Source organism: Nothoprocta perdicaria, unplaced genomic scaffold (genome assembly GCF_003342845.1).
Source record: "Nothoprocta perdicaria isolate Ctin4 unplaced genomic scaffold, notPer1 scaffold_116, whole genome shotgun sequence".
NCBI classification, from domain to species: domain Eukaryota; kingdom Metazoa; phylum Chordata; class Aves; order Tinamiformes; family Tinamidae; genus Nothoprocta; species Nothoprocta perdicaria.
In genome coordinates, this window is record NW_020454272.1 from 362,303 (window position 1) to 384,780 (window position 22,478).

General features: G+C 33.4%; 1 protein-coding gene across 1 annotated transcript in view; it reads left to right on the plus strand.

The window, feature by feature from the left end:
- CFAP54 (cilia and flagella associated protein 54) overlaps window positions 1–22,478 on the plus strand; it is a 97,966-nt gene that overhangs the window by 46,025 nt on the left and 29,463 nt on the right. Inside the window, exons 30-50 of the mRNA XM_026053478.1 lie at window positions 2,384–2,473; window positions 3,360–3,486; window positions 4,649–4,760; window positions 4,998–5,146; window positions 6,912–7,142; window positions 7,474–7,613; window positions 8,783–8,973; window positions 9,651–9,869; window positions 10,076–10,299; window positions 10,409–10,544; window positions 11,219–11,327; window positions 11,792–11,944; window positions 12,582–12,776; window positions 13,724–13,811; window positions 14,224–14,430; window positions 15,751–15,817; window positions 18,169–18,351; window positions 20,041–20,127; window positions 20,350–20,472; window positions 21,112–21,165; window positions 21,952–22,168. Coding sequence (XP_025909263.1) covers window positions 2,384–2,473; window positions 3,360–3,486; window positions 4,649–4,760; window positions 4,998–5,146; window positions 6,912–7,142; window positions 7,474–7,613; window positions 8,783–8,973; window positions 9,651–9,869; window positions 10,076–10,299; window positions 10,409–10,544; window positions 11,219–11,327; window positions 11,792–11,944; window positions 12,582–12,776; window positions 13,724–13,811; window positions 14,224–14,430; window positions 15,751–15,817; window positions 18,169–18,351; window positions 20,041–20,127; window positions 20,350–20,472; window positions 21,112–21,165; window positions 21,952–22,168 — 3,102 coding nt within the window. The remainder of the gene's footprint in view (window positions 1–2,383; window positions 2,474–3,359; window positions 3,487–4,648; window positions 4,761–4,997; window positions 5,147–6,911; window positions 7,143–7,473; window positions 7,614–8,782; window positions 8,974–9,650; window positions 9,870–10,075; window positions 10,300–10,408; window positions 10,545–11,218; window positions 11,328–11,791; window positions 11,945–12,581; window positions 12,777–13,723; window positions 13,812–14,223; window positions 14,431–15,750; window positions 15,818–18,168; window positions 18,352–20,040; window positions 20,128–20,349; window positions 20,473–21,111; window positions 21,166–21,951; window positions 22,169–22,478) is intronic.

The following is a 22,478-nucleotide window of genomic DNA, read 5'->3' on the forward strand; positions in this document are numbered from 1 at the left end:
ACAAAATATCATTTCTTCTTAGAAAAAAGAAGTGTCACTTTTTCTTTTCTGCTATCATCTGCTATCATGTATGTTCTCCTAATCTGTGTAAATCTTCTTAAATCAGCAAATGCAGTGGCAAAACTCATTGCTCATCTATAGCTTATGTAATTTCAGAGTCCCACCATTCCTAGTAGTAAGGTCCAATGCAAGAAATTTCAGTGGAAAGAAAGAAAAACAAAAATATTCCTCTTTTAAAGGAATTACCGTAATTAGCTTGTAACTTAACAATGAATATATCAGCTTTAAAATAGCTCAGGATCTGGATGAAGCATAGGATTTTTCAGGATAGTTGTTCTGTCAGAGGTAAATGAAGTAGAAAATAAGATTTATGAACAAATATGATTAAAAATTAATTTAGAGCTGCTACCATTTTTTTCCTATCAACTACCTGACAACTTGTATTCCTTAGTGCCTACACAGAATCATTTAGTTTGGAGTGTGTTTCTGGATGTCATCTAGTCTGTCCTCATCCTTGAAGCAGGTCCAGTTAGATCTCTAAAGAAGAAAATTACACATTTGTGGGCAGCCTTTTCCTATATTTGACCACCCTTATGATGAAAAGGCTTTCTCTTTTGGAATTTTCCAAAAAGTTCTTCTCTGTTTGGAATTTCCTGGTTCCTAGCTTGTGTCCCTTGCTTCTTGTGCTGTCACTGTGCACTTAGGAGGACTGGCTCCAGCTCCTCTGTCTGCTTTGCATAGTTGTGGCCTCTGATAAGATCTCCCCTTAGTCATTTCTTGAATAAATTTCATGAATAAATTAAAATAAAATTTCATGAATAAATTAAAATAAACTTAATGAATAAATTCAGCTCTTTCAGCCTCTTTTTGCATGTCGTGTGCTCCAGCTCCTAGTTATTCTGGTGACCATCTGCTAGATTTATTCCAATATCCCAGTGTCTTCCAGTAGGAGTCCAAAACTGAACATGGTGCTCTAGAAGTCATCTTAGAAGTGCAGGACAGAGGAAAATAACCACTTCCTTTGCCCTGCTGGCTACCCTCTTTCTAATAAAGCCAGTATGCAATTGGCCTTTGCTGCAGGCACACACAGCTACCTGTCCACCACGTGTGTGTATGCATTTGTGCTTATATCTATATACGTGTCCCAGAAGTGAAAATATTTCTGTAACATACAAAAAATGTGTGACACACAAATTCCAATCGTCTGTGTGCTTGACCCTTCTGTTTTTTCTACTGATATGGATGCCTGTATCCATGCAGAACAAGTTATAGGACCAACAAAATCTGTGAGATAAATGAAAATTATATTGATTATTTAATAGAATTATGTCCCATTTATACTTCAATGGGTTAATCAGAGAAGAAAACATTTTCAGCATTTTAAACATACTTTTCAGCATTTTCAGCATTTCAAACATACGTTTTGCTGAAGTTCTTACTCTATTGCTAAAATAGGATATTTGTTAATGAGTTTCAAGAATATTTCTGCAAAATTAATAAATGGATATATACATGAAAATAACTTTGCAGGAGAAAAAAAGACCATTTCATAATTTCTGGAGGGGAAAAGGATTAAATTGCTCAGATTAAATAATGCAAACTGATAGAAGAATCTTCTGCTGAGACCATGCATAGCAAATAACGAAGCTTACAACTGCTATTACAAATACTTCCAAGGGGTTTAGGACAATAAGTGCACTTGTAGGATGAGCAGTTAAAATATATTGGCTCAGCACAAGATTTTTTTGGTCCTACTTGTCTATTAAGACAAAATAGCAAATTTTGCCACATTGTTCTGGTGTTCATGAGCTGGTAGCACAGTGGTGTTTAGCTGTCAAGAGGCTTAAATGCAATTTATTGTTCACCTGTATATGTATCTATCTTATTCACCTTCAGTTACATATGTTATAAAATATTGTTATGTAAATATTTAGGTGAACAGTATGTATGTGTGTACTTAGGATCTCCATATAGTGAGCATGTGTGTTAGCACCAGTCACCAGTAGCATCATGAGTTTAATTCACTGTGCTTATCATTAAATACCATTTTTGGACATTTCTTTACTGCACATCCTCCTCCACAGATGGTTTATATGAATATTTATTAGTCCTCTGATAAACTCCAAACACCTTCCTCTTTGCTCTAGTATAAGGGAGTTTATTGGTCACATCCTTAAGCTCTTCATTACTGAAGCCGAAGAGCTTCTAAAGAGAATAAAAGGGCAAACTTTTCAATGTTTGTGTGGATGACAATGAGACATTTAATAGCAAACTGTTGTCTAAAGTTTTGTTTTTCTAGTCTTCAATTATGATTACAGGTAAAGATCCTATTTTAAGCCATCACTACTTGTCATAATGGATTTTGTTTTGGTTATTGATCTAGTACCTGCATCAGAGCTTACAGGACAGGAAGATCCTTTGTTCCTCTACCCTATAATTTCATGTTGGACAACAAAGAATGCTTATCGAGAAGGTAGGATAATGGGGATTTGTTTTTAAAGGCTTCTTTAGTTTAGAAAGTTGCCAATAAAGGATTTTGATTGTACTTGACTTTTTTATTGTTTGCAATAAGCTCTTGGAAACTTTTTCTTCATCTTGATTTCACCTGTAAAAAAAACAAGTACAATATACCTTTAAAATTCTCTAATACAGTCATGTTTTGAAGTGTGTGAAATACTTGAAACAAATTATTTTAGATATCTAGAAAACTAAATTTTTGAAGTATTGTTATTTTAAATGAAATTACATTCGTTTTGTAATAAACTTGAAAAAGAGCTCATTTTGTTGAAAAATGTGTCAGATTTCTGATGGCCTTTCTCTTTTAAACTGAGATATTCAATTTCCACATTAAATTATGTTACTGAGAGAAAAAATCTCAAAAGAATCTTGAGTTTCAAAAACACTTATGTTTCTGAAACACTTTGTGCCAGCTGTGTGATGGCTCTACACTAGTGTGGGTGTCACTGAGAAGAGCAGCCTAAGTGAAGAGGGTGCAGTTACTTTGTTTATTTTACTTTTTTATTTTTTTCAGACTTTTCAGGCATGTGTACATGTACTGATATTCTACTGAGTTTGAATTTTATTGTAATACGATATAAAAATAGTTCTAAAATGGGTTCCTTTGGCCCTAAATGTTTGCCGTTCTAGAAGTATAGAGTGAAATTCTAGAAACCAGGTAACAAGCAGAAATACTCGGCAAGTGCTTTTGTATTTCATGACATCAAATTTTGTTATCAGTATGTATTTTGTTTATCAGCATGCAACATAGCCTAACAACATGTAATAAGTAGTAGCTGAATTCAGAAGACTGTTACAACATAAATACAAAACAGTTGTAACTATGTATTACCTTTTTGCAGTGATGAAATTCAGAAAGAAATCTCGTTTTCTTGAGTACTTTGTTCAAGTTTTGCACAAACTCCTGAATGAAGAGAAGTTTCAAAAATGTCTGGAGTGGACAGACAACGTGCAGCATTACTTAAAAATGTAGGTGTCTATTATAGTAGTATCAAAAAATTGCTACTTAGGTTCATCAGTGTCTCAGTTATAGCAGAATCTGTAGATTGTATTTGGTAGGAGTCCTATCCAGAGCCATTTTCATGGCTCCTAGTCTATAGAAGTCCTGTGAACACAGAGGATTATATAACTGCAGAAATGATTCATGTGACATTATTATATGTGGATACATCTTCCTTGACTGTGTGCTTCCAAAATGCCTGTCTGTTGTTAATCTTTCTGTCACCCAAGCTTGTCCCTTTCACAGACATTGCTTTGTTATTTGACCACTAGACCTATTATTATGAGGCAATGTGATAATAACATTTCCTATATTCTACTAGGATGGAAGTCTGAAAAGTGTGTTGAGTTAAATCAAAAGGAAACTCATCAGGGACTATTTAATTGTCTAAAAAAATAAATTATCAGATAAAGCATAAAAAATAAATTATCATATAAAGCATATTGTATCATGAAGGATCATGATCAAGAACTATGTACACTGGGGTTTCTATTTCAGCATGTTAATAGCATAATATTTAGTGCTAATACTTAATGTATTAGGTAACTTTATGTAGCTGTTTAGTAACTATGTATTCATTCATAGAAATACATAAAGAGCCATAATTTTTTTCTAGAAAAAAATGAATCTTTGTTAAAATATGATGCATTACTATAGAAGAGTAATGTATGGTTGTGTAGGTGCCAGTAATCAAATACAGGAGACATACAAAAAAAATGTCTCTAAAAAGGGCTAAATAATTCATACTGAAAACATAAAGTCATTTCCCTAAAATGAGACCAAAGAAATATAAAATGATTTTAAAAGCCGAACAGTATTCCTGTAATTTGAAAGGCAAGTGATCACAAAAGAAGGAAATATGTTGTGGGGAACTGTTGTTATAAAAGACCAAAAGGATTATAAGCAGATAAAAATTTCTTTATAAGAAGATAAAAAGTTCTCAGCAGTCTTCCACAGTAGAACTTGGATAATGGAGCAAACTGTTTACTTTACTAGGAATTAGGAAAGTGAGATTGTTGTTACCTATACATTAAGATTTGAATAAAGATCTTGAGAATGAACACTCCCTTGTAGGGAGAAAAATGAAAGGATAGATACTTCAGGAGTTTAACATTATTGTTTGTTTGTCAGGAGGAATGACTACCTTCTCGGTATTGAAGGAACTTTAAGAAGAGAAACAAGTTTTCTTTCTGTTCACGAAAGCCCAAGGAGACACACTTCAGCTCTTCTGGACTTTCACAGAGTGAGTCATGTATGTCATTAATGGGCACAACAGTAATTTTAAAAAGCTGTCTCCTAGAAATTACACATGGAGATATACAGAAAAGTAGGCATTGGAGGTATTTTAAAGGTCAGCATTTGTAGGTTCTTCCAGATGAGCTAGAGAAACAAATTTCAAAATTATTGCAAATTAAAACTGATCATTTAGATTAAGTATGTCTAGTATATTTAAGATTTTAATGGAAGTTTTTTTTTTAAGAGCTTGGAGATCACACCTTCTAAGAAACTAGAGACATCATCTTTGAAGATACCAAGAAAAGAAGTTTGTAGCCCTGTTAAAAAAGTGCAGACTCTTAGACAGTATTTGGTGAAATATCCAAACATAATGAAATATCCAGAAGCGCGAAGGTAAATGAGCATATGAACCAAATATTTTGACTGAATCATAGTTTACAATTAAGTATATATGTATTTTTTTCTAAACTTGTATGAAAGGAATCCCTCCATCTGGGTTTAGATATGCCAGGAGTTACACATTTCATTTACTTTTCTGTTTTATTTTGGTATAAAATATGCTTCCAGTCCAGAGAACAAAATCGATTTCATTGCTACATCAATGAATATCTGTAGAAGATTTTGAGGTCTTTGTATTAATAATCTATGACCATATATTTCAGTTATTTTAGCTAGAGCAAGTTAATTCAACATGGTGCAAGCTACATTAAGCTGCATACTGTCTTACGTATTTCAGACTGCTAGGAATCTTTGACCAGTAGATATCTAAAAAAAGCTTTTTTAATTTGTATCAGATCGGGATTATTTTTCAGAGCATTTTTTGTCGTCTTTTTGCTGGGCTTTTTACCTCTTCTGTTTTCCAGCTTTCAAAAAACTTCCTTCATACAAACCACTGAAACTTTATTCACTATTTCATTTCTCATATAGTTAAACATACTTAGCCAAGCTCCAGTAATTAGCAACTAGAAAACTAGAAATATTACCTGACTGTAAGTAATCACATAACTTATTCTCAAAGTGCTTTAAATGAAGAACTGAAAAGTCTTTTATACATAATCTTCCAAATATTGACTTCAACTATCCTTTCTTCCTCTTCTAGAATAAGAGGACCTCACTTTCATGACTTCAGTGGAAGAAGGGGCATTTTACTTATCCTGAGTTTTTACTCCTTCAGCTACCCTTTTGTGTCATTATTATTGATCAAATATTTTAAAACTTATTGTATATTAGTTACATAACAGTATATATAATATATAGCATATATATTATATACTATAATATACTATATAGTATATATATACTATAGCATACTATATACTACAGTATATATACACTATATAGTGTGTATATAGTATATATAGTGTAGTATAGAATATATAATATACTCTATTATATTTTAGAGAGAACAGTAATAAGTAATATTATATATATATGAAATACTATTCTACTCATGCAGAAGTCAAAACTTGCAGAAAAAAATTAGAAATATAAAAGAAAAAGAGTCTAGTTTTTTGAAAAGAAAATTGAAAGGTTTTTTGATTATTGCATTGCATGCATCTCCACAGAGAGAAAATACAAAGTAATTAAGGATTCCTTGATCTGACAGAGAACCTCATAGCAAGATCTGTGACTTAAGTTTCAAAGCATATATCTGTATTTGAAAGTAAATGTCTTTGTCACACAGATGTCAATTTGCTACCAAAATAAAGTAATAAAAAGAATGATTTAAGCTTACAGCATAATAGCTGATCCTCTATCTTCTGTGTAAGTCACACTTTATGTGCTGTAATGATTTATTTGGAGGATTCAGGTATAAGTACCTCAAAGCATACAGCTAATTATTTTTGTATTTACTAAGAATAATATTTTAAGGAAGACAGTAAAAAATAAGATAGGATTTAGTGTGTGTTAAGTGTGCTTAAAGAGAGAAAACATGATTTACATTACAGATTACAGATACTTACAGGAGTTGCTGTAAATATCTTCCACACTGCAATAAATATCCTATTGCTAGAAATCTGTAATATGCTTCTGAATTAGTACAAGTCTGTGGATACATAATGAGATTCTTTTGTGAATCTTTATCATTATTTTATTTTGTAGACCTTTGAAAAGTAGTTTCATTTTTTTGTTACTGCAAATATATATTTTGATTTAGGCAGCACAGAGAGGAGTTACAAAAGGTAGCTCGTCACACCTTGGTTGTATTCCTGAAACCGCTTGTGACTAGTTTCTTAAATCGAAGGAAGCTTCATCAAGCATATATTGAGGAGATGCCCTGGAGGTCTCAGATGAATATTTATCTGGCAATCATACACTATAACTTGTTTAAGAAGAAGTTGGGAGAGCAACACGATGTCGGAATTTGTGTTTCACAGCATCACAACAGGTATATCTTCACTGTATTATCGGCGATTCTTGTTAATATACTGTTCCATTCATGCTAATAGATTTAAATGGCAATATCACTAGTGAGGTTTGCTGTATCACCAGTTCAGCTTCTACATGAATTTACTATGTTTCCCTTTTGTCATCCATCATATGGCAGGTGACATGCACTTTTTTTTTGGCTGCTCACTCAAGTATTCTTTTTCTTAAAACAGGGAAGACTTTTGAAAGTGAATGATTTTTGAGCAACTGATTTTTGTGTTTATATATAAAAAATCTTTTTAATATACCTGTTTTTTCATGCTTTCTTCTTTTTTTGTTTCATTCTGCAGTTACAGTGTTCTGGACCCTGAAATATTCTCATTAAGTTATTCTGGCACTGTGGTGGTAAAAGAAGTCATGGAGGATAACATAAAACCAACTCCTCTTCTCCTTAAGAAGTCACATTCAGAAATGATCAAAAAAAAAACTTGTAAGAACTTTTAATGGATACGCAAATGGAATCAGATTTTACTTAGTGTTTCCTTTATTACCTCAGATAGCATTACTAGAGGGTACATCTAGTTGTATTAATATGAAAACATTCCAGAATGTTCTAAATTCAATTATATTTTCTATCAATTTCTGTGACAATTATCTGTTCTGTAATTTCTTTTAGATTTCATCACTTATCAATAATTTCTTGGTCTTTCTTAAATTGTTGAACAAAACATTATTATCTTAGGTGGGGCTCAGGCCTAAGCTTATCCTTTTAAGGAGATGTGACAAAATTACCTGATGAACTCACTGGTTTTCTTTGCAGCAGCATAGTCATAGCTCTGCCCTTCCGTTTTTCATGAAGTTTACAAGTCACCAAGAACTGAGCAGGGGGGTTGAGTACAAGTCACTAAGAACTGAGCAGGGGGTTGAGCAGGGGGGTTGGACTAGATGACCTCTGAGGTCCCTTCCAACCTTAAGCATTCTATGATTCTGTGATTCTAACTGAGATTCACTGAAAACAAATGAAAAACCTGTTTCTTTTTATTTTCCCCACTCTTGTAACAGTTTTGAATGAAAGTTTTCATGAAGCTTGCAGTTTGCCATGCTGTTCAAATGCTGTTTATCTTGAAATATTCTGCTCTGAAACCTATCTTTATCTCAGATACTACTTTATTCTTTCATGATATACCCTCTTGCCTCTCCCCTAAGAACTTTTCTTATTGAAAGAAAAAAACAAAAAACAAAAAAGTGAAGCAATTCTACAAATAATACACAATCTTCCCTGTTTTACAGTTTCTTCTCTTAAGAAACATTTCCCTCAGAAAGCTTCCTGGGAGCAGATGGTGATTTCTTATTAAACTTGGAAACTTCTACAAGGGTTGCATTTGGACTTAAAGTCTGGAAACTGCTTGGTGCACATTACTGTTTTACTTAACCTGCTATTTTTTTTTTTAAATCCTTGCCTCTCCTGCTAGATAAGTATAGGCATCTTTTATTTTAAATATCATAACCTTATAAAATATGATGACCTTAACTCTGGCATTTCCTAACATTAGAGTGTTTAGGTGCCACTGGAAAATCTTAGCTGACCAATAACACTTTCTTTTTTTAATGTTTCTGAGAACTTTAAATCATTCTAACCAGTGAAATTTTTGTCTTCAGATACAGCTAAATCTTCTGAGCACAGCTCTAAATCAAGCGAGACAGATGATACTCTTCAAACTCAAACGACGAATGAGTCATATTCAGAAATGTCCATCTCATTTTCCCCCAAAGAGCATGACCAGTTTCCGACAAAAAGTGCATTTTCAGACCATTTTATAAAAATATTTCTTCATTTAAGAAGAGCAGTGGTAAAGTACATTTTATTAAATACTTACTACTAAACAATAAATTGCAATACCTAGTACTTTCTACATCTTTAAAAACAATCTTCAGTTTTAAAAAAAGCTTCAGTGAGAAAAAGCAATGATTTTCCATTCTCTGCCAAATATTCAAGTACAATGTATCAAATATATCAGATATTTATTGTACTTAGTGTACATTTCAATCAAATGTTTAATTATTTAGGTAATTGTTTTTCTCTTTTTCATTTTGTCTTTCCTTCCAGTGTCTTATCCCAAATGTCTTTCCCAAAACATCTCCAGACTTGCTTCTGTCTTTATTAGATGGTGTGGTACAAAAATATCAGCAATTGAAATATAGGCTGACCATTCTTCCTATAAATTCTTGTAAAAAAAAAGTTCAAACATGTTTATAGGTGGTGTCAATTACTTTTTTAATAAATTATTCTCACTCCAGAAACAACAAATAAAATAAAAATAGAATAAATTTTTAGGTGTCTAAGAAAATGTTCAAATTAAGATTTGATGTTTTCTATAAGCTCAAATTTTGAGTAAATCTGCTATTAGCGGGGACTGGTGGATTATAATTTTGAAAGATTACTTATACCTTCACCTTGTGTTTAAACAATGATGCTTTCCACTTTTCTTTTTTCAAAGTGTAGTTATATTTTACATGTTACACATAGGTTCTTGCTCATCGTGGTGGCCACTGGACGTTGCTTCAAAATGCTTGCCGAGAACTTTGGAACTACGCTCAAGAAGCACAATCGATTGCTAAACATTCCCATTCCCATCCAGGTTTTACCAGAGATTTTGTTAGGGACACCATCTGGCTGCCATTTTATTTGGCATCAGACATGATCATTGACATGATAACTGAGCTACAATCAAGTAATTCTCTTAAGGTAAGAATGTATTTTTATTAAGACAGCATGCTCATGCTAACATTCCCCACAGAGATAATTTTCTTGCTACTGCATTTCATTTTGATATCACGTTGTCTTCTGTAACTGAATTTTAGAGAAGTACAGTGCTTTCTAATCTTCATAATTTTATTTCTACTAAAAACAAGTTTGAAAGTAACAGGTAGTGTTATCTTTCTTCATTGTAGGTTATGGATCCTGAAGGAGATTTCTGCATTCCTAGTTGTTTAGGAGGTATTACTGATGAGAATGGTGGTTCTAATCTCCACCCACAGTCTCCTCTGGATGATGTGAATTTGATTGATTTGAGGTGGATATGTAATCTGGTCCTTAAAACAATCGAACTGTTATATCAAATGAAGAAGTGGGAAGCACTGATACACATAGCTGTACAATTTAACGTATTTACACAGTAAGTTACAGAAAATAACAGAAACAACAACAGCAACAAAAAGACAGAAATCAACATTTTATAGTTAATGATATTTTGATTTATGATTATATTTTGCTTTTTGTTTCAGTGAGAGATATACAGAACAAGTGAGTCCACTGTTGGTGTATGCTCAGAGGCAGCTGCTAGGAAGGATACAACAATTCAGTGGCCTTCATAACCCTAAATCACATTTCATAAAATATCTGACTGATAATACAGACAAGGTGAACCACAGATTTACTTTTTTGAGTACTTTTTTGAGTTACTATAACCTAAATCCAGAAGACTGCTTTCACTCATGAGATTCCTATGTTTTTCCATAATGTTCACAAATAGTAATTCATAATAAGAAATTAATGACCAAAATTGATTGAAGTGTATGTAAAGGCATATATAGCAAAATTCCAGCAACAGCAGAGGTCTGGACTTTATGACCCAGAAACGATTTCTTCCACCCTTGCATAATTGCTTGTATTATGAGCCTCAATCAAATTTTATATTAATTTCTGATGCCAATGTTTTAACCCATTTAAAACATTTATTTGGTTATGTGGTAGCTTTTATGATTGATTAAACTTAAATGCAAAGATTGTTTTATTTCTGTGTTGGAATTTTTCTCTAAAAGGTCAAAATTAAGAAAAATGAGCTTATTAGGCAAATTTTGCCATTGGCAAAAGTTTCATAGGATCAGCTATCAAAAATACGATTTTTAATATAAAGTTTATTTCTAAGAAGTTTTGCTAAAATAAGTGGGCAGTAGATATTTTAAGCTTTTTATTTATAAAGTAACCTAAACCCAGGATTTAAAAAAAGTGGAATTTATATTTGAAGAGAGTATAGTTCTGAGCTTTGTGAGCTGAAACAAAAAAATGATCATGAAACAAAACTTCCTTTTCAGATGAGCTGCAGAAACTACATAGGGAATCAGCTGCCTCTTGTCCATGCACCTTGTGAAAAGATCTTTCCTGGATGCTTTTCCTCTCCTGCGATGAAGAATTATTATATAGGCCATAGCACATTTCAGTATAGTGAGTTCTTTTTCTTTAAAAAGCTTTCTTTTGCTTCATAGTGGGTATTTTATTTTTTTGCATTCATTCCTCTTGTAAAGACTTTCACTATTGCTATAATCTGTTTCTTTTTATAAGTTCAGTTCTCCTCCAGCTATTATTCTGAAGAGGCCTTGATATTTTGATGGATAGTAATGTTCTGAAGACCTTTCCAAACAGATTCACACTGGATCTGAGAGCAGAGAAAAGCAGATGTCATCCAAATGCCTCATGACCTACAGCATGATGTATACACTTGGTGGCTTTCTGTGGGCATTGCTGAGTACCCAAAAGAAGTATCCAGTTGCAAAGCTACACTGTCCTTTATAAAGGGAATAGAAAAATCCAAGTCCAAGGGGACAGAAGTTTTGCTAAGAATTATATTTGTATAATTATTTTCTTTCTCCATAATTAATTCCCTCTAGGTTATACTCAAGCAAAATGCCTGGTTTATGTACCCCTTGATGTGAATGACACACTGAAATGTTTTAGAGAAACTCTAGAAAAATCTAAATATCACAGCAGAGCACTGAGACACAGCAGAAAACTACTTGCATTATTTCTTGCACACACACAAGGTGAGTTTATTCATTTAAGTGTTCCCCAATTAACAATAAGTTGTTAATTAAAAGAAAGTTCCTTTCATTATTTCTTATTTTGACTTTTTAAAATCAAGATTTAGTTTTTATTAAGATTTAGAAAAAAAAACTTAGAAAATATTTGAATTCTAACTGAGCCAAAATATATAAACCAGCACTACTTATATCAGATTGTTTATATTTTCTTTCTTTCTAATTTCTAGTAAAGTAGTATATGAAGGTTCTGTAAGCCTAATCTGTAGGCCTCATTTCTTATGATCTGTTTCTCATGATTGGGCGACAGATTTTTTTTAATATATACAGTTGTGTTACCTGTAAGTATTTTTACAATGTTGGATATTCTGGTGCCTAATAACTTGTCATCTCTGCAGCTAGAAATCAGTCACAAGACTGACTGGCAGCTCTTGGTGAGCTTTTTTTTTCCTCGGTCTGGGCACATATTTTCATTTGGCTGAGCTGTCCAATGAGTTATGACTAATGGGTCAAATTAAAAGGGGACACATGAACAAAATCATGGCGTAGAAAACCAAATTGAAAGAGCACATAGAAAAAATATTTCCTTTTTTTAATGCAATATTATTCTAAACTAAGCATATAAATTGCTTTTCTGATGTAGAAAATGTCGGAAGAACAATCAGTCAGATCTCTTCAAAAAGAAGGCTGAAATTTAGTGTGGGAGCTGAGCTGACATTTCTGCCGACACCATGTGACCTTTCTCAAGAAAATTTTAATTTCTCCAATATGGTTGAGAGAAAACCAATACCACAGTCACAGCTTTCAGTCATTATTTCTTCCTATGAAAAAACAATTGGTAAATCATTTATAAAAAATTATCTTTCCAGAAAACATGTGACTTCATTCTGCCTGTGTTCATATTTGTTCACTCTACTGTTACTTTCCTCAGTGTGAGGAGCGCCTTGCTGCTTGGTGATGTCCTGAAATACGTAACCATTTTTTTTTCTGTTTATTCAAAAAAAAGCATACCTTAGATACTAAACAAGCCAATAGTTTGTTCATGTCCTTTGCAGTTATCTCCTCTTATGAAAAATCTTTTATTTAGTGGAGCAATAGCAATCTGCTATTATCACAATCCACATCCATATCCACAATCGTGCCAGCAATCTGCTGGTGTGTTTAATGGATGTTTTTATTCCGTGATTTTGCCCTGCATTTGCCCCTCGCCAAGAAACTGAGCTTCCAGATTCTGTGCATTTGAACACGAGACATGATTATTTGATTTCCATCTTGCGTTCTTCTATGACTTTACTCACACATGCATAGTTCAGTGCTGCTACCTGTTTTGTTCTGTGACAAACAGCCCAAAAGTGGCAAGTCAACAGATGTTTTAAGCAGTTTTATCTGAAGTAAGGAATCCAGAAATGAGCCAGAGGAAAGGAATCCAGAGCAGAACCACTGCTGTGTGCAGGCAGTGTTCTTTAGCAGGGCTTTGGTCAGTGGCATGCTCCCCAGTTTTACTCTGGATGAGGAAGAAATTTGGGAAGGTGGGGAAAAAAAAAACAACAGTTGAAGTAAACAGATCTATGAATACATGGATGAATACATTATTTTTAGAGTTAGAGAAATGAGATAGGAACATGTATAGTCAGACATAAAATAGGCATCTTTTGAATCTTGCAAAAAATTTTACATATTGAATTACCTTTGAATGTACATGAACTCATGCAGAATTTGTTTAAGATTCAGCAATTGATTTTAATAATATGACTTTTTTTTTTCTAATTGTTTAAAACATAACAGAAATCCTGGAAATAAATAACCAGAGAGACCTCAAGGTTCAGGCTCTACATGAACTTGGAAATCTTCACTTCTATGCTGGAAACAAAAGGTACATACTGATTAAAAAAATGTATTTGATGCTCATATAGACTAAACTCTCTTGTAAGTTCATATGCTGTCTTGAAGAAATTCATATTTCTTCATATATCACAGTATTGGCTATACTTTGAGAGACATTTTCCAGAAAAGGTTTATTTTTCACTACTAGTTCATTGTAACATTAAGCATCTCTGCAGTTTTCGGAAGTAATATTTATCATTTGACAGCTTAGTCTTAATAAAAGTCTCTGTGATTGTGTTGACCAGAAATGAAATCTTTTTATGTTGTAGAAACGATATTTCAATTTTTGACCTAATCAGAATTAGTTGTAACTCAGGCAATAAAGATAACATAAAACTCGTCTTATCACCCACTTTGGAAAATGTCAGCAATATGATGAGTATGCTTTTTATGTGTCACAGAGCTGCTTTTAAATATTGGTGTCAAGCCCTTGATGGAACGCTCAACATTGCTGATGCTCTAAACAACTGGCAGGAATTAGGTGTTTCAAAAAATGCTACAGACTGTCTTGCAAATGGAAGATCTACTGATATAAGTCAGAAATTCCTATCTCAGGCTGGAATTTGGGGATGTTTACATGCAGCAGTTTTAGCAGCTAAGATAGCCCAGTAAGTATTTATTTATGTGTGTGTGTGTGCATGCACACAGCATATTTATATATTTGTATGTAATTTATTTTATATATTTATGTTTTAAAATAAATATATTGCTGAAGAAATGTCCATCCAGGACATTAGATATCTTGTACTTTACTTTAAAACATGGAAGAATGATTATACACTAAAGACTTACCAAAACACTTCCTTTTAGAAGGAAAGCAGCTCTTTTGGAGAATATTGTTTGAATTGTCTTTTTTAGAGTGCTCACCTTTGATTGTAATTTTACCCATTGAAGATCCTTGAAATAAAACAAAATTATCAAAAAATTTAAGCATGGGCATTTTATGGTCATTTTGGTTTTCTATTGAAATATCACATCTTGCAAGTCATTATGCATTTTAAATATTACTGTTCCTTGAGGGCAGATTGCCCACCTAAAGTGCTCATTTGCAGGTGAGTTACAACTAAATAAAATTTGAATTACTTTATGAAAGACCACCATCCATAAATATTACAATCCACTACTACTTGCTTGCTAGTGAATCACTATGGATGCTATTCTGAGCTGTCACAGCTTACAGTACATAAAATATACAAAATAGAAAATTTAGCGCTAAATCAGTAGTACCCATGAAAGGGCAGAGTTTCAGCTGAGCAAACTATCTTAGTTGAGAATAAGAAGCTATTTGCACTTGCAGTCCCTGTTTGCTGTGCTGTGTGCTGTGCCTTTTCTCCCCGTATCTCCATTCCAGTTCCTTCTGTGGATCCGGGGGGAGCTCCTTTCAGCTTCTCCCTTGGGCAGATCTTTTCTACTTAGACCTGATCTGGATCATTAGACTCCTTTCCCTTGAGTTGATTTTTCCAGAGGAAGTCTCTCATGTCAAAATGCAGATTCAAGGATGTTTATAATGTTGCTGCTCCAAGGATTTGCCCATTACCATGCTGGTTTAAAGCTACGGTGAGGTATCAGATGGGATTCACTTCATCTAGCTATGTGAAATTCCACATCTCCAGTTTGCTTAGGCTTCCTTTACATACAGAAATAGGTGCTTTTAGGGTATGACTTTTGTGACCTGTTTAATCTCTCCAATTTTGAATGAGATGAATTTTGTTCCTAAGTTGCCTGTTTCGCTCCCTTAACTGTAAAATCTACTTTTGGTCAAGTGATCCTTTTCTTCCAAAGGTTTAGCACCTTTCTATAGTACAGGCAACTATTCTTAAATATGGAAAACCTCTAGCTACTATCATTATTACACTAGATAGAATAAGAGTTTAAATAATTTAAATCGATGGACACATTCACATTTCTTACTATTTGCTATACTTTAGGTATATCATAACATCAAAGATGAGATTAAGAGCTAAGTGCTGCTATTTTTCTTCTCTGCTCTTTAAGGTAAGAATACAATTTCACTTAGAATTCATGAAGTTGACAGAATGCTTTTAGATTTAAATCTCAATAGTTAAAATATGTCTTTCTATTTTGATTATAAAGGAGGACTGTAGATCAGAGGGATCTGACAATTTATGCACATTAGATTGTATTTATTCTGTTTTTTTAACATCATTCCTGTATTATAGCCTAAAAATTATCACTTCAATAGGAGACTAGTTTTCTTTGAGAGAAATAATGAGAGAAATAAAGAAGTGAAGATGGCTAAAAAAAGTAGCAGTCAAATACATTTTTCTTCCCTTGAGGTGTTCTCTCAAGAAGAGATGGACAGGATCAACAGTAGTAGGGTGCTCTCTATCATTAGTCTGAACAAAGTCTTCAGAGATTGTCATACTTTTCACCCAGAAGAACACAAAAGCTATTTCTGAATCTTTTCTAGTACTGAGAAATATTGTTTTATAGTAGTAAAATCTAAACTCTCTAAGAAGTTTCTTCTGAAAATAGAGAACAGTCAAAACAATTCAGAATTTCGTTTACAAAGAAAATAAGATTGTTAAAGTTAAGTTTGCAAACTTTCAGTAACCATCGGTGCAGAAGGAAAGCAAAAAGAAAGACTTCAGTTTGCTTTTAAAAAGAAACCAGAAGCCATCACTAACAAAGATGTTACTGGCAAAAGAACTGTAGCTCATCTGCCAGGCTGACTGCACCAGGACTGGTGCTCACTGCTTCCAATGCAGCCTCAGGGAGGTGGCGGTCTCCTTCCCAGCAGCCAGCCCCCCGTGCTTGGGTGGTTGCAATGGTGCGAGTTGAGCCCCGGCACATTTATGTTCTTGTTAATGTCAGCAAAGAGAGAACAAGCTGGAGAAACAGAAGTAACTCTGAGTAGCTGCAAGGAGGGTAATTGGTGGTGCTACAAAGCTGAACAATTTTGATTCCTTCTTGTGACAGAAATAGCGGTAACCATTTGTTACTCTTGAATAATGGTAGAAATAATTGTGACTGACTGAAGTGGGTCTGATATTAATTGGGATAGGAGCAGCTTGCTGGTTGAGAGTCTTGAAAAATATAATCACTTACTGTCATAGCACCTTGCCAAGTTCAAGTCCATAAATTTGTTGCTGTATTTGGAAAGCTCTTTTATAACCTAATTTAAATTCCTCCTCTGGTATAGGCTTTAGGCTGCTTAATATCTCAGATCTGAATATGTAAGTGGATATTCACCAGCATATCATTGCTAATTATGATAAGATAAACACATTTAGGAAAGAATATCTAACTTCAGATACAGAGTTAATGTACCTCCTGTTTAAAGTTATTCCCTTTAAACTCATTCAAGTTGCATCGATTTTAGTAGAAAACAAACTTTCCTTTTTCTGCTAACTTTTCATGGTTTGCTCTGAGAGTGAAGGGGGTGACAGGCAGGCAGGGTGATGCATAGAGCTCTGTCCTCAGTTTTTCCTTTTATCTTTTCCTCACTGAACAGAACAAACGCAGTTGATTTTGTGGCCTTATCTGATGACCTTTCCTCTGTTGTCTAAAAATTAGCCTCAGAGGTTACTTAAATATTTTTGTAAAGGTACAGATAGAGAAAGCAGTAGGCAGAATGTAGGCCTTTCTTGTAATAGTGTTTTTTTATCTGAAGAGATGAAATACTATTTCTGATGTTAGTAACAGAAATCTCAGTGACCTGAGGGCATTAAAAAAAAATGGCTAAAGTGCCTTTTACTGGCTGTAAAGCTTCAGAGTCCTTTCCAGAAGCAACATTTGAGGTAGTGACTGAGCGACTATCTAATAGTGAGTAAAATCAAACTGCTTTCTTAGCTTGTGTTTTTTCATGAAACATCCTCACATGGATTAAAATAGGTGTTTGAATACTTCCCCAAAATTTTCCCAGCAGATTTTTCCTTTTCATTCTCCTTGATCCTCTAAATATTTAAACTATTAAGTTCTTTCTCTCTGTTGATCAGAGGCTTGTCCCAAGAATACCTGATTAATTTACTGGGCCTTTTTCCAGTGCTTCCAGAGATTTATTTGGATTGCTTTGACTCGAAATCAGAGAGGAGAACCATTGGCACATTTTCAAGATTTGCAATATACCCAAAGTACTTACTGAGGAAACTTCCATGATTATTTTTCTTCTTTTCTTTTAACCATGCTATGAAATACTTGTCTCTACATCAAGTTCACACATAATGCAGTAATTTTCATAAATTTTTCCATAAGTATATGGGTACTTGGACATTGACTGAATTTCATTTATGAAGTCTTTTATGAATATCAGATGTTGAGTTTTTTTTTATTGTTTCATTAATGCAGGTTTCTTTTTACAAACAATTCATTATTATCACTTTCAGGCCCTGTTTAGAGCTTCTCTTCCACATCCCATGTCTGACTGTGAATATGCACAATACGAAATAAATACACTTATTCCTGGCATTGACTTATTCTCTGATCGCTACAGAGCTGATATCTCCACTGTAATTGCAAGCCTGAATTTTCTTATGTTTGAGTTACATTGTGCAAAACAAAATTTAACAGTAAGTATATTTTTTTAAAAAAAAACTCAGAGTGAATTATAAGACATCGAGTACTTTTTATGTTAAATATACTTATGAAACAATATAAGCTCTGATATAATACATGGTTATGTTTTGCAGAACTGAAGGAGATAAAAGGCACAGCTTGATACCTAAAATTTTCAGAACATATAGAATACTTATTCAGGAAGATAACAGTGCATGGTCCACATGGCTTTTCCAGGCATTTCTGAGGAAGTTCTCTATTACATACAGTTTTAAATACACAGTGCACAGAATCCCTTTCAATGCAGTATGTCCAGAATGTTATCAGTAATTTTATTTCATGACCATATAAATCTTTCTTTCACTTAATGACACACCTCTTGCAGTGTAATCCAGCTTCCTCCAAAGGTGTAGTGCTGTGCTTTGGAACACACAGATACTACCTCAGTGGTACTGAAAGGGAGCAGTTCTACCTATCAATCTGTTTGGTCCCGTCTGCTCCAGTAGATTTTCTTACACCATATCAGGTATGAGTTGAATCAACTCCCTGCTTAACAGAAAACTCCTCAGCAGAAAAACTGGATAGCTTTTTTTGCTTCCTTATTGAATTTAATCAATATTCAATATTAGGATATTTTGGCTGGTAGCAGGGTAATGAGGAAGTGGTGGGAGGTGGAAATGGATGGATGGTTAGTAAGAAGGTCAACAAGACTTTACTCCCTTTTTTTCTTTGTCAGCAAAACATTTGCTGGTTCAGTTTCTTCTGGAACTTCAGGCATTCCCTCTGTCTTATTGACTGATGGCTCCTTTCCATCCTGCTTTCTTGGAGTACACTTCATAACTGAGCTTTGCCTAATTGCCCTCTCTATAGCGGGTCAAGGAGTGGACAGTTACCTGGAGGCTGAGACGCTTAGCTTGACTGCCAGCTTCACATAGCATGTGCTTGTACCAGCAGAATATATGGAAGCAAGTCATAGATCATAGTCAATGCAATTACTATTTCAGCTCAGGATGAGAGCTTCATTTCAACTGATATTCAGTGTGTATGTTCAGGAATGTTTTGGGTGGCAGGCACTAAGCTGATTTGATGCTTTAGGTCAAATCCAAATACATAAAGATTCAAGATTTATTAAAAACAAGACTTCAGAAAAACTTTTCTTCTGGAAGCACTTCAAATTTGGGTTGGAAACTGAATCAGTACAATTAAGACATTTCCCTTAAGCATGTGCAATCCAAATTCTGAAGCATTAAGCAACTTTATGAAAAACTAAAATACATTTGACAAGAAAGTAACAATGATGTTTCTGAGCTGAGGGGCATTTTAAAATGAAGCAAAATGTATAAGCTGAACAGTAATTACATTTTAGAATTTCTTTCCATTTCAATAAATAAGAATCTGCTTTTCCTAAAGTCCTGTGAGCAAAGTAATAGTAAATAAAGTGTTGGTACATGAACTGAGAGGATAATTTTAGGGAAACTTTTTACATTCTACTTTTTGAATCATTTAGGATATAATACTAAATAGGGGCTAGCTTTAACCAGCTGAAAAACTTTAAAGATATTCGTCCTTCTAGAACATAAAGTAAGTAGTGATGGTATCCTGCTTTGTGTTGGTGAAAGCAGTACTACTATATTATTTATATACTTTTGACAATTTTATACATTATGCCATTTATGACTACATCACTTGATATTTTCCTACAGATCTTACCACTATTCACATTATATGAATACTTTGTTTCTGAGATTTGTCAAGACCCAGCTAAATGTATTGAAGGAAGAATCTTAAAGGTAGTCCAAGAAACATTCTGATTAACGCAATACATTGTATTTGAAATAAGCTTTTCACTTTTTTATTAAGTAAATCTAATAGTTAATCTAATATTTATGTCCCCAATATAAACTGCAAAACAAATGTTTTAAACATCTATGAAAGATTATCTGTTATTACATTTTATTTTGAGCAAAAAGAATGACTGAAAATAAATCAAAGCATCTCTTATTTTTTCATAGATTAAAGTACTTACAGATATAGGATTTTTTACAGAGGCCTTTCATGAATTGTCTTTGCTTAATTGTGGTGAAAGAATTCCGTGGAAAATACCTGCAGGCTATAAGCCAACTGAACAAAAGAAGGTAAAAAATCATGAAACAATAGTCTTGAGCTGTAGCCCTTGCTTCTCTTCATAAAACTGCAAAAATACCAAATCTGAAAATAATTACATATTGTTAAAAAAGGCATTGTATTCCCACCTCTTTTTGATAACAATATGAATCTCCATTGTATAGTCACACCCAGTAGATGGAATAAAATAATATTTCTAATCTAGGGCTGATTACAGGCTGATGAATAAAGGCAAATTCCTGCATACTTTCACATTTGCTTTCCCTCCCTACAGTATATCAAAAGTTAACAATAATAACTTACATTATAAATTAGCTTAGACTTTCATTTTTTGACTACTGCCATAAGAGACAGCTCCGTGTACTGGAATTACAGTTATAGTTCAGAAAATCAAAGCATGTTTTCTATCATCTTCCCTGTTCTTCCCTTGCTTCACATTGGAGTATCCTGTTGAATGGTATAGGAGGTGTAGGGTTAGGTCTGAGTGTAAGACGGGCTCAGAAATGAAAAGACCACAAAGGCTAAGTAATTGTTGGTAATTTTTAGTCAAAAAATGCATTGCACTTGTCCACTGTTCTGTTATTTCATTTGTTTCATTTTATGGGCATATTATTATATATTATTTGTTTGGGGTTTTGTCCCTTGTACAGGCCTCTCAGAAATTTGACACCTCAAAATCTCCCCTGGTTGTTACAAATTTACAGGTAAGAAAAAAGAAAAAGAACATCCTGCAAAAGCTAATTCTTTTTCATCTTTTTAATTTGCAGTGAACTTGTGTGTCTCTTACAAGAGCTGATAGTAGAAAACGAAAGTGTAGTTTCTATTTTGACAACTTTAGATTCTGTTACACAGGTGTTTTCACTTGTTTCAGGCATATTTTGAAGTTGCTTTATTTGAACTTGTGACTTGAGCAAGCATGATTTTACAAAGTGATTTAGACTTTCTACTTCTAAATTTATTACTGTTATTATCTCTTATCTATCTCTTATCTATTACTGTTATTCTTACTATATAACAGAGGATCAGGGAAGAATGGATTAATAACTAATGAACAGAGTCTGTGAAATATGCTTGAATGGTGTGACAGAAGATGTTTTCTCCTTGTTAATCCTTCTGGTTAGCATCAATCTTGGAAACAGAGCTTGTTTTGAATTGCAGTCTCTGAAATACAGATTTACTTGTGTATTTTTTGTGCCCATCTTAGCTATGGAAAAAGCAAAAGACTTAAACTCATACAGAGGAATAGCTATAATATTGTAGATATATCTTCTATTGGAAAAGTGATCACTGAGGATCTAGCAAGTGCTGCTAGGCGGTGATTTGGGGGGGAAAAACAGAAACTGCTCCATAATGACTAACGGCATATTGCTAATAGGTAAACAAATGTTCATTGTATGTTGCTAAACATTATTATTAATAGAAGTAAAATATGCTTTGAGCAACAGTAAAATAAAATATATCATTTCAAACTAATTTCAACTTTGTTGTAGGTATTGGAAGACATATTTAACTGGAGTCTGTCTTTAGCAATAGTTCCACTGTGCAACCAACAAATTATGAATAAATTAACCTTAGCCAAAATGCATTTCATTATTTCTCTTTCTGCTACAATAAATGATATACCTGAGAAAGTGGAAAAATACACCTATTCTACTGATAACAGAAGCTTGAGGAGGCCAAGAAGAATTATGATGTCAAGTACCAAAGGTAATTTGTAAGGGTGCTTATGAATTTAAATAAGGGTATGTATAAACTTATAAATTTATAATTTATTCTGCAACTTGTTTGATGTGAAAGGCTCTCACTTTTGAAAACTATATATCAATTTTAACAACTATATATTCACTAATTTGTTATATATTAAACGATATTTATATTAAATGTTGCTGAAAAAATACGTCATTATTGAAAAAATAAATACTCTGTGTTTTTTTTTGTCTTATATCTCATATCGGAGCTGCTGTCCTTGTTTGCTTATTTTAATATTAAAAGTCCCAAAGAAAAAGAGAGAAAAAAT